At 42.3% G+C, this 14,525-nt stretch overlaps 1 protein-coding gene across 1 annotated transcript in view; it reads right to left on the bottom strand.

Annotated features, from left to right (window-relative positions):
- Window positions 1–14,525, bottom strand: part of FRY (FRY microtubule binding protein) — a 251,661-nt gene that overhangs the window by 67,173 nt on the left and 169,963 nt on the right. Inside the window, exons 32-36 of the mRNA XM_060129571.1 lie at window positions 12,980–13,236; window positions 12,388–12,534; window positions 10,785–10,953; window positions 9,733–9,823; window positions 4,316–4,398 (exon numbers count right to left, since the gene is read on the bottom strand). Of these exons, the coding sequence (XP_059985554.1) occupies window positions 4,316–4,398; window positions 9,733–9,823; window positions 10,785–10,953; window positions 12,388–12,534; window positions 12,980–13,236 (747 nt within the window). The remainder of the gene's footprint in view (window positions 1–4,315; window positions 4,399–9,732; window positions 9,824–10,784; window positions 10,954–12,387; window positions 12,535–12,979; window positions 13,237–14,525) is intronic.

The raw sequence follows: 14,525 nt of genomic DNA, 5'->3' as shown, positions 1-14,525 counted from the left end.
AAATCTAGGATACGACCACCTCCATCACTACTATCCTAGGCTAAGCTCCCACCGTCTCTCCCTGCTTCCCTCCTTGCCCCTCTACAGTCTGTTCTCTGCAGAGCAGGCAGAGTCATCCTTTTAAAACAGCAGTTCATTCAGAGTCCCTTCCTCTGCTTACCACTGGCCAGTAGTTCCCCTTAACACTCAAAACGAAATCCAGCAGCCCCATCAGGGCCTTTAAGGCCTGACAAGATCTTTCTCCTGTTTCTCGGCTTATCTCCTTCTGCTGTCCCCTTTGCTCACTGCACGCCAGCCACCCTGGCTTTTCTGCTGTTCTGTGACCGTGCCAGGCGCTGTCCACCTACCGTCCACCGCACAGCTGCAGTGTTCTTCCCCAGATGGCCGCGTGGCTCACTCCTTTATTTCATGCAAGTCTCCGCCCAAGTACCACTTTATCGCAGAGGATTTCTGTGACCACTCCATTTAAAATCCACCCCATCCCCAATCACTTTCTCTCCCTCTCTCTGCTTTAGTTCCCCTGCGGCACCGATTCCCCAGCGCTGACGGCTTCCCCCTCCTCTGCCTCTAACACAAGCTCCCTGAGAGCGGGACTTTCTCTATTTTGCTCCTAGTACACAGAGCAGTAACTGGCACGTCGTAGGAGATCAGTACATATATATTTTGAATGAATTAATGAACTTCCTCAACAAAATATTTTTAAAGTAAGCACAGCAACAGATCTCATGGAGTTATTTTTTAAAACGCTCTCAACCCAGGCCAGTGGCATTCAAGACAAGCCTCTGCACTTGGGGCCACGTGATATGATCAACGCATACGGCTGCAGACAAGCTGGCTTAATCCTGGGATAGACTTTAGTGTATGAAGAGGAAGGACGTTTTTATAACATCGTTAGGCAGTTTCTCCAAAATACAGTGTTTTTTTTTTGTTTGTTTGTTTGTTTTGCAGTACGTGGGCCTCTCACTGCTGTGGCCTCTCCCGTTGCGGAGCACAGGCTCCAGACGCGCCGGCTTAGCAGCCATGGCTCACGGGCCCAGCCGCTCCGCGGCATGTGGGATCTTCCCGGACCGGGGCACGAACCCGTGTCCCCCGCATCGGCAGGCGGACTCTCAACCACTGCGCCACCAGGGAAGCCCTTGGTTGCACTTTTGAAGGTAGTGAGAGGTAGCTGATTCAATGCTACTGGTCCAGTGCAGGACGCTGGCCTTAACAGTTAGCAGAGCTGATGGAGGGGGTGCCGTCCTATGGCGAAAACTGAGGCTCCAAACCCACACAGGGACTAGAACCAAGCACAGCCCACTTCTCCTGGGGTGTGAGCTGAGGGAGTCTCCAGGGGTTAAGACCAGGAGTCACCTCAGAAAGTGACTCTTGACTCTTTCTAACACACAAGCAAATGAGCAACTAGAAACCTGTCACTCTATGCCATGAAATGTGCCTGGCCACATTTTCAGCCCAGAAAACATTTTAAGCAGGTATAATAGTCACTCAGCTTAGTCCACTCGGTAAACTACCTACAGGGTGCATCACCTTCAGCAAAATACCTTCCTGAATAACTGTCCAAGGTGAGTTAGCTGCAAAATGCACTTCTAAATAATGAGTTACTCTACAAAACTAGAAAGGGGAGCAAAAATGGGAGAACACTGAAGAATTAAAAAAAAAAAAACCAAACTTGTGAGATTTCTGTTAGGAAAGGACATGCTATTTTTCGTTTCTGATGTTCTCAGATATATATCCAGTCAGCAAAAATGTGCTGCGAGGGATTAAGCTGACCTAAAACTGATTTTCTACAGTTAGGCCTAAACTGCTAGGACTCAGCTGCTATCCAACTTAACTAGTTGTATCCTTATTGTGGGGTTACAGACATGAGCATATGGCCTTGGAAAATAATCCAGATATGTTAAGTAGTTCTGAAAAAAAAAAAAAAGCTTACATAACGTTGGTAGAAAACTGCTTTATAGACCGGGTCTAAATCAGTTTGCTTGTCCATTTTACTCAAGGTGGTACGGTTTTTTAATAAAAAATACACTTAGGAGGTACACATCACCCTGATTTTTGGATAACCCAGATCATGAAGCCCTGGGCCACGAGGTCTCTCCTGATCCCTTCTCACTCTTCTTACCCTTGCTGATACCCTCAGGAATTCAGGGAGGAAATGACTGCCCTTAACATATACCAGACGCCTGGCCATAAGGTTTTGGAATTGAGCCTGCTAACCTTTGCTTCTCTTGTGGCATACTCTATCCATCATTGGGTAGCTGGAACCAAACATGCATCTGGGAGGACCCAGTTACCAAAGTCCTGAGGGTATTCGTCCCTTATTAGACACACTGCTTCATCCGAGACAGCCAAAGTTAAGCTCTAGTACTTGAATGCCCGGGAAAGGATCTTAGCATATAGTTTATGTACTTTCTGTTATGAGGATCTGTTTGAGAAGCTTGATTCCATTTTCTCTTTCAATGAGGAATTGAAGATTTGAGCTCTCAGCACCCAAACTACTTTTCTGTGAACTCCAATTTCCCTCGCTAATATTAGTAACCTTGTGAAGAATATTACTGACACCTGACTCAATTAAATTCAAGTTCTGTACCCAAAATTTCCCATTAAAATGCTGTTTATGCTGGTATGACAAATTTATAAACATTTCTGGGTAAAACAGAGGCCATAATGAAAATACTAGACTACGCTTTATACCTTATCTGCATTCACAGTAGTCTTTCTTTCCCTTTATAAATACTTCTATTGCTTTTTCTTTTTGTCCCTAAACTCAGTGATCTGAGTTTATATAACGACACAACTATTACCTTATTTTGTTATAATTATCCCCTGAAATTCACTATTTTAAAATATGTAAGGAATATGAAGTTTTAATACCAGAAGGCTCTGAAGATGTATTTTCAAAATGATTGTTACTTTGTTACAGCATTTTCTACCAAATTCTGGGTCCTATACCCAGAACAAAGAGATATACTTTGAAGGTGTCAACTGGCCAAAGTGCAACAATCTTCCTAATGTAAAATCCACAGCCACAGAGTGCTTTGCTTTGTTATATCACGCCTGTCACGTTCTGGGGGAGTCAGGATTTGACTGCCTAACTTTTTCATGATTCAGTTTTTCTGTCCTCAAATTCTGTGTTACCAAATATTGCACAGCAATGACTTTTCTTGAACCAACAACTCCACTCCTCAGGTACTGCTCTCCTCATCTATAAAGTCTGGTCCTGCCTAGATTCAACTGTTTGGTGTCTGGATGGCAAAGCCCCTTGATGGGGCACAGAAAGGAGGGAAAATGCAAAGAGCTTTTTTGTTTTTCCCCCCCTAATCTCATACTGACCTTTCTAGAAAAAGGTTTTATAGGGACATAGTTAAAACTTAACCCAAGTATGGCAATATATATGGATTTTAGACATTCCTCCAATTGGTATTTTGAATGGCGGAGAACTGCCTATCTATATCTGCATTAAGGAGTAAAGTAAGGGCAACTGAAATGTGGTGTCATTAGAATTGCTAAGCTCTTACCCCACTCTGCACATTTCCCATAAGAACAAAACAACCACTACAAAGGCCCAATGCACTGACTTATAAAATGAACCTAACTCATGAGATATCATATTACGATTTCCACCAAAATAGACAAATAAGTTCTACCAGATAGTTTACCGATTTCCTTAGCATACCTAAATGTCACTGGGAGTGTTCTTTGGTTCCAGAATTTCTGTAACTTGTGAACGAGTAATACCCATCACCTTCTGAGTATCTACACAACCTGTCCAGGGCTTAAACAAAATTAATGAATGCATTGACCTTTTTGGTTTTTCCAACGTCCCAAGGTACAATGAAATTTCTGTGATAATTTTATCTCCCAGTCTGGCAAGCTTTTCACTGGGCCACTGAGACTGTGCCGTTGAGATATTCAATGTGAAAACAAATCTATCCTGGGTGAGCTGACTCACAAAGCTTAAAGGTTAAATCCACTCCCAAGACAGGTCAATAAATTGAATGGAAACCTTTGTTTTCTCATGAGACCATTTCTTACTAGTCTTTCCCCAACTGCATTACCAAGGAAAAGGGCCAAGAATACAAAAATATGGCTTTAGGTAGTAGCTTGAAGTTTTAACAGCTTTGATTCATGCACTGCTTGGCTTCTTTTTACTTTTAAGAGGTTGACTTGCCCATCTACATAGTTGGATTAAGTGGTTACTTAATACTTATGGGCCCCTTTTTAGTGGTTAGAACAAGAATAATCAAAATACTCATTTTCTATTCTCCAACCCTTTGCCTTCCATCTGACCCCCCCGCCCCAGCCTGTTGGTACTTACTTTTATCCTCGTCGTATGATCCTCCAGAGCTATTGCTGTATCTCGACTCCAGACGGGTATGGGCTCTAATGACGTTACTGAACCTTCAAATACAAGAACGTCATGAGATACTGACATGTGGGTTTGTGCTGTGACACAGAAAAACATACTATTTTGGGGCAGCTAGTTCTCATGATCCTTTTCCTAAAAGAATACTGTAAAAAGTGGTGGCGCAGTGGTTGAGAGTCCGCCTGCCGATGCAGGGGACGCGGGTTCGTGCCCTGGTCCTGGAAGATCCCGCATGCCGCGGAGCGGCTGGGCCCGTGAGCCATGGCTGCTGAGCCTGCGCGTCCGGAGCCTGTTGCTCTGCAACGGGAGAGGCCGCAGCAGTGAGAGGCCCAAGTACCGCAAAAAAAAAAAAAAAAAAAGTGTACACCAAACACTCCTTTTGTCCTCAAGAGGGCCAGTGGTCACTCTTGCTCAGGAGCACAAGTTCAAACCTTGAAAATAAACATTTTAAGACTAATATTTGAATTAAACTAGAAAATTATATCATTTGTTTGGAAATAAAATGGGCATGATACTGAATAACATGAATCCTTTACTCACATGGTAACCTGGCATATGGGAGGTGGTCAAGAAATAATTGCTGAATGATTGAATAAGTGAAAGGAGACAGAATTGGAAACAGTTGGAAACAAAAATAGTTTCATAACAAATTTTGGACTTAACCAGCTTTAAAGTTTTCCTTAAAGTGTTTTTAGGAAAAGGTACTGGTTGAGGCATGATATAACCAGAGGGACTCTTTCTGTCTGGTCTCTCTTGTGGCTTACGAAGTAATCAAAAAAAAAAAAAAAAAAAAGGAGAAAAAAAGGTTGAAGTATAATAACTTCACATACATTAACTCATTTAATCTCACTCACTCAACTTTGAGATAAGCATCATTTACTTTGCAAATGAGGAAACAGGCCGAGTGAGGCTAAGCAACTCGTCCAGTGTCAGGCCGAGGAAGGTGGCAGTACAGGGATGCTTTTATTGCCGTGTTGCCTCCAAGAAGGGGGGGGACGCGATCTCAGGCTGAGCTCTCGCTCACTAGCTTGGTGACCCTGGGCAAGTCCTTTACCTCCTTGGGGACCCTGTTTCCACACCTGCCAAAAAGGAATAATAATAACACCTCACCATTTATTTCACCCAACCTTTTGTTGGGACTGCTGTGGGAATCAAAAGAAATGATGTGAGAATTTCCAAAACTCCAAGTCGCCATCCAACTATAAGGTATTAATTATTATACCTCTACCTTGAATTTCTAGAATGCCTTTTTAGGGCACCAAAGACTTACAAATCAATAGCATTTTTACCATCTAAAGAGCTATAAGGTCAGGCAAGGGTGTGGATGAGGGGAAGTGTGGGTGAAATGGTACGTCTATATTTACTTTACATAAAATGATACAAAGTGGGTTTTGTCTACATTATTGACTGGGTGTTCCCTCCTAACTGATAGCAGATCAACACTCTATTTCCCTCTGGAACACTAGAAAATACACGGCTATAGCTGTCCTCATCAATGTACGGAGAAACAGTGATATTTCAGGAAAATGTACTGGATGTACCATTAAGATGCTACCTCGTCCCAGGGTATAACCTCAGAACACTGCAATGATGATTTGAATTTTCTGAATATAGAAATGTATTGAGTATAAAGCCTTTGGTTTTATTCACGCTGTAGACATTTGCAGCAGCTTTTTTTTTTTTTTTTTTTTTGGTCCTGACAAGCCACCTTTCTCCCAGGAACTTTGTATTTCAAACATTCTTCATTCTCTTATCTTTTGGGCTATTAATTTGTGAATCCATAAAACAGAAGATGAAGGACATCTGCTTAGTTTCATATAAATCAGGCCACGTAATTGTCTAACTGGTACTTATGAAATTGGAAAAGTGACAAACCTATTACCTTCTGAAGAAGTTCTACAATCATATTTATGCTGATAAGTGCAAAGATATAAACAGCACATGCAGAGCCCAGACATCATTCAACAGGGAATAAAAAACAGGGTGATGAAAGAATTCCACATCTGGAGATTTCCACAGGACAGAGAGCTTTGCAGCCTTCCTAGCTATTCAAGAATTGTGATATACGTCGGTTTTACAATCGTGCTCGGGAAGGCCAGGCAGGGAAGAATTATAGAAAAGATGTCAATTCTTCTCTTTTCCTTTTGAGATAGATCTAAAGGATTGCTAGGAGGCGTTTATGAGGTCAAGATGAAGGGGAGGAGCAAGCCCCTTCCAGACTATTCTCCTTATTCTGGAGAAGGTTGAAACCACAGAGCAGGGAAGTGTACACTTGGCAAAAAGAAAAGGTAAAAAACTGATTCCCAAGAGTAAAATCTGCTGTGTTCATTTGCTTTCCTGGGTTGAAGAAAATAATTTTGGGTCTAGGTCCTAGAGGAATTTCAAGGACTAAGTAGACTGAACAGTCTTTTAATATAAAGGTACATGTCTTAGAAATGTCATCATAAAAATAGCTCTGCTAAGAGAAAAACGAGAAGCACAAAGTGTTTCCCTAAATTTTCTCTTGCTGATTTTGCTCAAATTAATACTTACACAACTTTCTGTGGGTTACTAATCTCTACCCCTGTATCAACACAGATCACCAGAAACTTACATAGCTGAAGTTTATTGCTTTTAGTTCCTTATGAACAATCCTTTCATGGCTTTTATCAATGGTTGATGTATTAAAAATACTTAAACGGTTTGTTTCTGCATATTTTACGAACTGTTATTTTAATTAAAAATATGTGTTCACTTTATTGTTTCATTTTAAAAACTAGATGATAAATACTTCTTAGAGCTTAGGAACACTTATTGAGTAGCTTCCAGTGAATCGCTTTTGCTTGTTTACTTTTTGATGTACTGAAAGTTACAAAATTTGCTCTATTTTTCTTTTCTTACTTTGACTATTGAGGAACTCAATGTTAGGTTAATATTAACTTTTAGTAGTTCTCTTTAGGACTTTTGACATAACTATCTTACTTTCCTTTTAGCTTGACTCATTCTTTTACCCTGGTTTTACTATAAGTTATCGAAACTTTATGTCAGTAGGTATGGTATTGTTAAATATTTCTGAATTATATCTAAGAACGATTAACTATTTGTAAAGGACATGGCATCAGGGCTGCCACTTTGCACAACTCCATGGTGCCCCCTGGAGCCCAACGGTGCATTCTGGTGACTGGTACCCCCAGGAGTTGTGTCACACAGCAGCCAGGTCATCGGTATTTGTGACCAAGATTATCTCTGTAGGCTCTTTGTCTAGAAGGATGTAAAGAACAGAGTAAACAACTGTCTTGTGTGATGGGGTTAGTAAGAGGGAGGGAGAAAGGGAGGGTGTTTGGATAGCTTATCCACCTCTGGGGCTGTGATGTTTCTCCAATTTTCATTCACATACTGAATAAACATTTTAAGAAATGATTACTATGTGCAGCATAGTAGGGTAATCACTGAGGACAGAAATATGTATAAGAGCTACATAATCTGTTTTCTAAGAATGAAAATCTAGTGGTTGAGACACAAGTATGCTTGCAAGTATCTATAAGTCAACATGACAGGGAGGAAGGCGGTAAGTAGATTGCAGAGAAAAAGGACACTTTAGGCTGAGGGCACAGTCTACCTTCAAAGAAAAGACAGACTATATTAGAGAAATAGCATAGGTGGAATATAGGGTCAATGGAATGATAGTATCCTTTGTGATAGAACATTCATATAGGTATGATCATATATATAAATATGACCAGTTAACCTACCTATAGGTAGATAAACAGATATAGTCAGTATGAAATAACAGATGTGCACAAATATGTAAAAATGTGGGTAGCATCAGGCTTTGTAATGGCCAACAGAGATGTGGTGATAGAGCAGGAAAGCAAGAGATAAACAAGAAAGCCTAGTACAGATATTCTCTGGCTTCTTCATTTTAAACGCTACCACTAAAAATTTAGGCAGGACACTCAGAACTCTGGTCCTAAAGGGGCCTTTGTAATGAGATGTTAATGTATGGAAATGTATCACCTTTCTACCCTTAATACAATTAAGATGAAAACTTCAGACTACACATTAAATGATAAGAATGTAACACTCCCACCAGAAAGTAGAAATATCTTTAGAGAAATATGTGATTTTTTTTTTTTTTTTTTTTTTTACCATGAGGGAGCTTTCCAAAGAAGGTACTGGCAAATATAGATGAAAAAGTAACATGTTAATTAATAATCTTGTACTGTCATTGATGCATAGAGTATGAAAATTATCCATTTCTGAGAAAGAAAGGCCTTTATTAGAGAATTGTAAAGGAAAAGGTCTATAATTCATGACCTACTGAGTTAGAGCTTTTGATCTGAAGGCAAGCTCCCAGGATGAGCATCTGCCTAAAGGCAGTGCAGCCAGCCAGTAATCAACATGTTGAGGAATTTGATAAATGCCTAAATTAGAGAATGAACTTTCAGAACTCCAGCCCCATGTCAGATCATCTTCCACCTGTAGCCCCTGATGTATTCTCGTGTACAGGATGAAATCCTGAGGATGGTCATGAAGCATCTAGGGGCTTTTTAGGCTAAATGAATTATCTTCATTATTTGATCCACTAAATTTTCTCCAGTATGAATTTGTGAATATCTCATCCTTGTTATTAATTTCTTAAGGGCTCCCCATTATTTTTCACTAGAAAATATTCAACCTAAGGAGTTTTCAACACCATGAGAATCATTCTAATTTTAATTTTCAAATTTCAGTCCTGTTATCTCTTTTGGTTTGTCTCTCTGCTCTTCACAACCAACTGCAGGAAATGGTGATCTAGATTTTGCTTATTTATGGGTAGCTCCTAGACAACGTGAAGGCAGAAATACAAACAAGAGAAATATTACCATTAAAGAGCTAACAGGAAGGGGATTGAGACTTCTTTTAGACAGTGTTCTTGGTTAACCCAGATGTGACAGAGTAAAGGTAAAAGAAGAATGATGATGTTTCACAGAAGTCACCCCAAGATAACTACTCTGTCTCTAAGAAATTATTCAAGACCCAGATTTGAACATTTCACGTGGAAATTCCCTCTGACTCCAGATGGTCTGTGCCCACTAGCAGAACAACTTGTGGTTTTTATTAAGCCCTGGGGTAAGTAGGCTTCAGCCACCAGAACAACATCTCTCTTAATCTTTCTCTCTTCTGGCTTTGCTCAGCAGGAAATTGTTATCTTTAGGGATATACAGAGTGGAGTCTGAAAGTCAATCTGTGTTTCTAAAAAACAAAGAAGGATGCGTGTGTGTGTGTGTGTGTGTGTGTGTGTGTGTGTGTGTGTGTGAAATTTATGAAGCCCCACAAATTTTGCTAATGCTTTGTATAGACAATTGCTGAAAGTTAAGCTGGATGTTAAACCAAATTTGTGCACCAACCTCTCATCAGATTCTTTCAATATCTTGCTTTCCTCAGCGTCTGGGAAACCGTCCTGGCCAGCAACCACTGTATTGCTGCTGGAGGTGGTTCCTGTAGATGGGATTAAAGAGCAACACTTAGAAAGAAATAGCTGCGCTGGGGTCAAGCTCAAGTCTCAAGTAATTCCAGGAAAGGATTTCCTGTAAAATCTGTTTGTGAGATTCCTTACATCTTCTGCATAATCTCAGACATTCTAAACAACCTTCCAAGCCTGCCCCACTGAAATGGAGAATCCCAGACATCTGCTATGGTCAAACCAAATTCCTCAACTCTCTTATAAAGCGAGGCTACAACATTCTTGAAACCCTTTCTTCCTGGCTGCTTAGGTAACAAGCTTATTTATAGTGGCCAGCCCTGCTGTTAGCTCCCTTAGCATTTCTGGGTCCAGGAGTTAATAAACGAATGTTACTGAAGCATTTCCAAGTTCCTAGAGCTTCTGATCCCTAGGCCACTGCTTCTTTGCAAGAACACTGCTCTGGCAGCAGGATGTGAACACACAGAGGGCATAAGAGACCAGAGGAGGACAGAGGTTTGAAGGTAGTTACAGCGTTAGGTGAATTGAAAGGAAGATAGCATCAAGGAATCTGAGGAGGGTGGTATATGTTTCATAAAATGATGCTGAGAGACCAATTTATCGAAAGTGATAACACTGGTCAGGGGGCATTTTAGTAAACCCTGGGAGAATATTAGCCACGAGAGTTCCATCGATACGAGAAGGAAGGTCCGGAAATGAGATACCTAAATGACGAGCGTCCACTCTAAGCTCAGCCTGAAGCAAGAAGCTCTGCGCATACGAGTCCCTGGCTCCCGGCTACTGGTTATCCTTACAGAATCATTCCATTAACCAGACAAGGCCCTAAGAGCCTCAGCTATCCTTAAGCCTTCTTTTAAATGAGTGTATATGTAGGAATAAGAGAAAGTAACAAACACACACTCATATCCTTTCAATGCTCTACGTAAAGGTAAATCCAGAGCTCCACGACAAGGTGTCACCCAGCCGCCTGTCCCCTACCGGAGGCTGCTGCCGAGGCCTTGCTGCTGGCCGCGAAGCGGTAGAAGGGCGGGTTGTCACAGTGCTGGACGATGGGGTTCACCGGCTCCGTCTGCTGTAGCTCAAACAGAAGCTCCTCCATGGTTTGAATGGTGTTATTACGGCACAAGTATATGGCCACCTTTTTAATCTGAGATGAAAAACAGAACACAAGGGATATTTTCCAGAGCACGCCCGCAAGAATGTTAGGCTGTCGACAGCGGAGACGGTAACCCGTTCATTCTGTTGACCACGTCATCCCCCAGGCTGTCGACAGTGGAGACGGTAACCCGTTCATTCTGTTGACGTCATCCCCCCAGAAGCGCCCACCCTGATGGAGCCTCCTCCCCTCGCAGGAGGAGTCAAGTGTCTGGGTTAAAACTCATCTCCTTTCACATGCACAGCTGATAGGAGTGTGTGGTTAAAGGTCTTACCTTCCCTAATGGCTGAGTTTACAAGAGTTACTTTGGGGATAACTTGTGGGCTAAACATGATTCTATCTAAACTAAAAACTTGCCACGTAAGATCTTACCTTGAGAAAGTACTTTATTTATACAGAACCATGGGGGAAAAACTGCTAGCTGTTTCTGTTAAAAAAAATCCCCAAAACTCAGTCTCCTGCTACCCAAGAAACAAACGAGTCTGAGCTGTTTGCATTGCTTTAAGTTGTAAAAATAACCCTGGACTAAAGCTCTGCATCACCATAGCCCCCAAACCTGCGGCACGTAAGCTGCTGTAATGCGGCTGATGTGGCCCGGAACAGCAGGCAGGCACAAAATCTCTCAGAAAAGCAACCAGCACACAGATGCCAACTGAGTCAGGGTTTGGTTTTTTTTTTTTTTTTTTTTTTGCGGTACGCGGGCCGCTCACTATTGTGGCCTCTCCCGTTGCGGAGCACAGGCTCCGAACGCGCAGGCTCAGCGGCCATGGCTCACGGGCCCAGCCGCTCCACGGAATGTGGGATCTTCCCGGACCGGGGCACGAACCCGCATCCCCTGCATCGGCAGGCAGACTCCCAACCACTGCGCCACCGGGGAAGCCCCTGAGTCAGGGTTTTAAACATGTAGTGGCTTTGTTGATCACCTCACCTTTAAATACAAACACTAAATGGTGGGAATCTCAGCAGGATTTCTCTTTGCTTCTTTCTCTCTCTTACCTTTGAAGAAACCAACTGGGATATTCTCCATTTTTATTGTTTTAAGAGCATCAGGATGTAAACATGAAACACTTTATTAGTAAAAATATAATGTGTCACCTAGTGTCTCTTACATAATGGGTGGGTCTAATGTTTCTAGAAGACAGATTTAGGTAATTGTTAGAAATACGTCTACGCCTAAATTCATAGGTTTCCGTGTCCAACGTCTTAGAAAGGGGATGACAGAGGTGTCACTAGGACACTAGTCCGCATCTCAGAGGGGCAGAAGGGAACTTTCACGTAATATCTAGAAAGCTCACAGGAGATTAGCGTGACTGATGAAATCTGACATCTCTATTCTACTTGGACCAAAGAGCACATTCCGACTTGCAAACCGCTGATGGAACCACCGGCAGAATAATGACCACTGAACGTCAGAGGGGCACTCACATAGGGCAGGAGAAGCGTGTCGCTGCTAACCCCACACAGGCTGATCAGGAACTGCAAGGTGATCCTCAGGTTGTTGCTCCATTTCTCGTTGTTGGCTAAAGCATTCCAGGCATTTTCCATTTCTGGGCCAGGAACTTCATCTCCGTACTGTAACCAACAAAATAAAAACCGGCTCGGGAGACACACAGAAAAAACGTGAGGACGCAAAGTGTCCGATTAAAAGTCATTTTAAGGGTCACGGTCATCTCCAAATCATAAGAAGGGGGGAAATGGCCATTCATCAGAAAGATGCCACTTTTTAGGAATTTATAATGCACAATATTTATTCACATGATTTTTCAAATGTTAGGATGATGATGATTAGGATCACGATTAAAATTGTGGTAAAATAAACATAAAGTTTCCCATCTTAACCATTTTTACGTGTACAGTTCAGTGGCAGGAAGCACGTTCACACTGTTATGAAACTGTCACCACCAACCCCACCCTATTTTTGTGACTTTTAATGGTAGATGACACTTCCCCCAGGTATAATCCCGGGTTTCCTGGGATGTGGGAGCACAGGATGGAGGCATGATTCCTCGGAGTTTACCTTGGCTGTCATGTACATGAGGTTATTCAGCACCAGGGACGTAGCTTCCGGGGAGCCCCAGCCATTGCCTTTCAGCCCGTGAGAAGCCGTCCCCTCTCCTTCCCGGTCCTTGACGTCGTCCTCTGGGCTGCTGGGACTCGAGCCTGGGAGGAGCAGCCTGCTGTCCACCAGCTCGATGTTGTGCAGCCAGGGCAGCAGGTAGGTGAGCATGATCTGACGCCCGTTCGGGTGCGTCGTGGGAAACCGCTGGCTGACCTCTATAGAGGGAAGGGCAGTGACCGAGAGCCATGTCATCTCATCAAACTAAACCGAAAGATGAACAGCAACTGACAGATCCAACAGAGCCCTCCGTTTACAAAGCATTTTCATATACAGCAGCTCCCCAAGGCTTGTCCTCAAGACCCTCACTTCTCAGCAGGTGCTCCGTGGAGGAAAGTGAGAGCACAGCGGGGAGAGCACAGGCTGGGTGGGATGGGATGGAAGACCTCCTGGATTCAGATCGACTGCTAGTGGAAGAGGTACGTTAGGGTGGACAAAACAGGGGACTTGGAATCAGAAGGGCATGTGACCAGATCCCATTTCCTCAACCTATTAGCTGCATGAGACTCTGGGATAGTTCTTTAACCTCTCTGTTCCTCAATTTCCTCATCTGTAAAATGGGGCCCATCAGGTCCTGCCTTGGGCAATTGTGAGGATTAAAAGATACCATCACAATGTGTATAATATACTCAGCACAGTGCCTGTCATCCAGTAGGCTCTTAATAAACAGCAGTTACGATTATTATAACAATGACTTACCTCTCAACTATGCCTATATTTTACAAAGTGCCTTGCATGAAGCATTAGCTGTTACAAAGTGAAATGCAAACTTCCAGGAAGAAGAAACCCAGTGTGTGGACTCATGTCCGTGGTGTCTACTTGAGAACTGCCAGCTATGTGGCAAGTGTGCTTTCAATGCCACGCTTTGTTTTACGAAATAAGGAGTCAAAAGGGTAAAACTATATGACCAGCCCGGTCATCTCACCATTACTTCCTCTGATAGCATTTTTACATTGTTTCACTGCCAGCAGCATTTAATTTTACAATCTGAATAAGCTTTCTATAGAAATAAAAGCACAGCTTTATGTATATGCTGCAAGTTCTAAGTCATCTCCTACTTCTAATATTTATGGAAGAAACTGTTTTATCCTAAGGGAAATTAGAAAGCTTGGCCTGATGCATTTGCTATCATCCAGCGAGGCGTGTAATCTCATTTAGAGAGCTCATGCCTGCTACACGACAGAACAACATGGATGCCAGGAATTATACCGAGATAATCCACCGCATCCCTGAAACAGCAGCTTTAATTGATTTGGCCCTTTTCCTGAAATTAAAATGACAATTTTTTATTTTGAAGAATAAGAATATACTTAATTCTGTGCACAATAATCAGACATGTTATGCTGTTATATTTCACACAGGTCAAAATTTACTTAATTTCTAAACTTACATGAATGTGATGACTGATACCATGGATTTTTATGACACAAAAAATTTATTGGGACTT

Source organism: Lagenorhynchus albirostris, chromosome 18, assembly GCF_949774975.1.
Source record: "Lagenorhynchus albirostris chromosome 18, mLagAlb1.1, whole genome shotgun sequence".
In the NCBI taxonomy this organism is placed as follows: domain Eukaryota; kingdom Metazoa; phylum Chordata; class Mammalia; order Artiodactyla; family Delphinidae; genus Lagenorhynchus; species Lagenorhynchus albirostris.
Note: the sequence above shows the minus strand (reverse complement) of the source record. Positions and strands in the feature narration are given on the sequence as shown.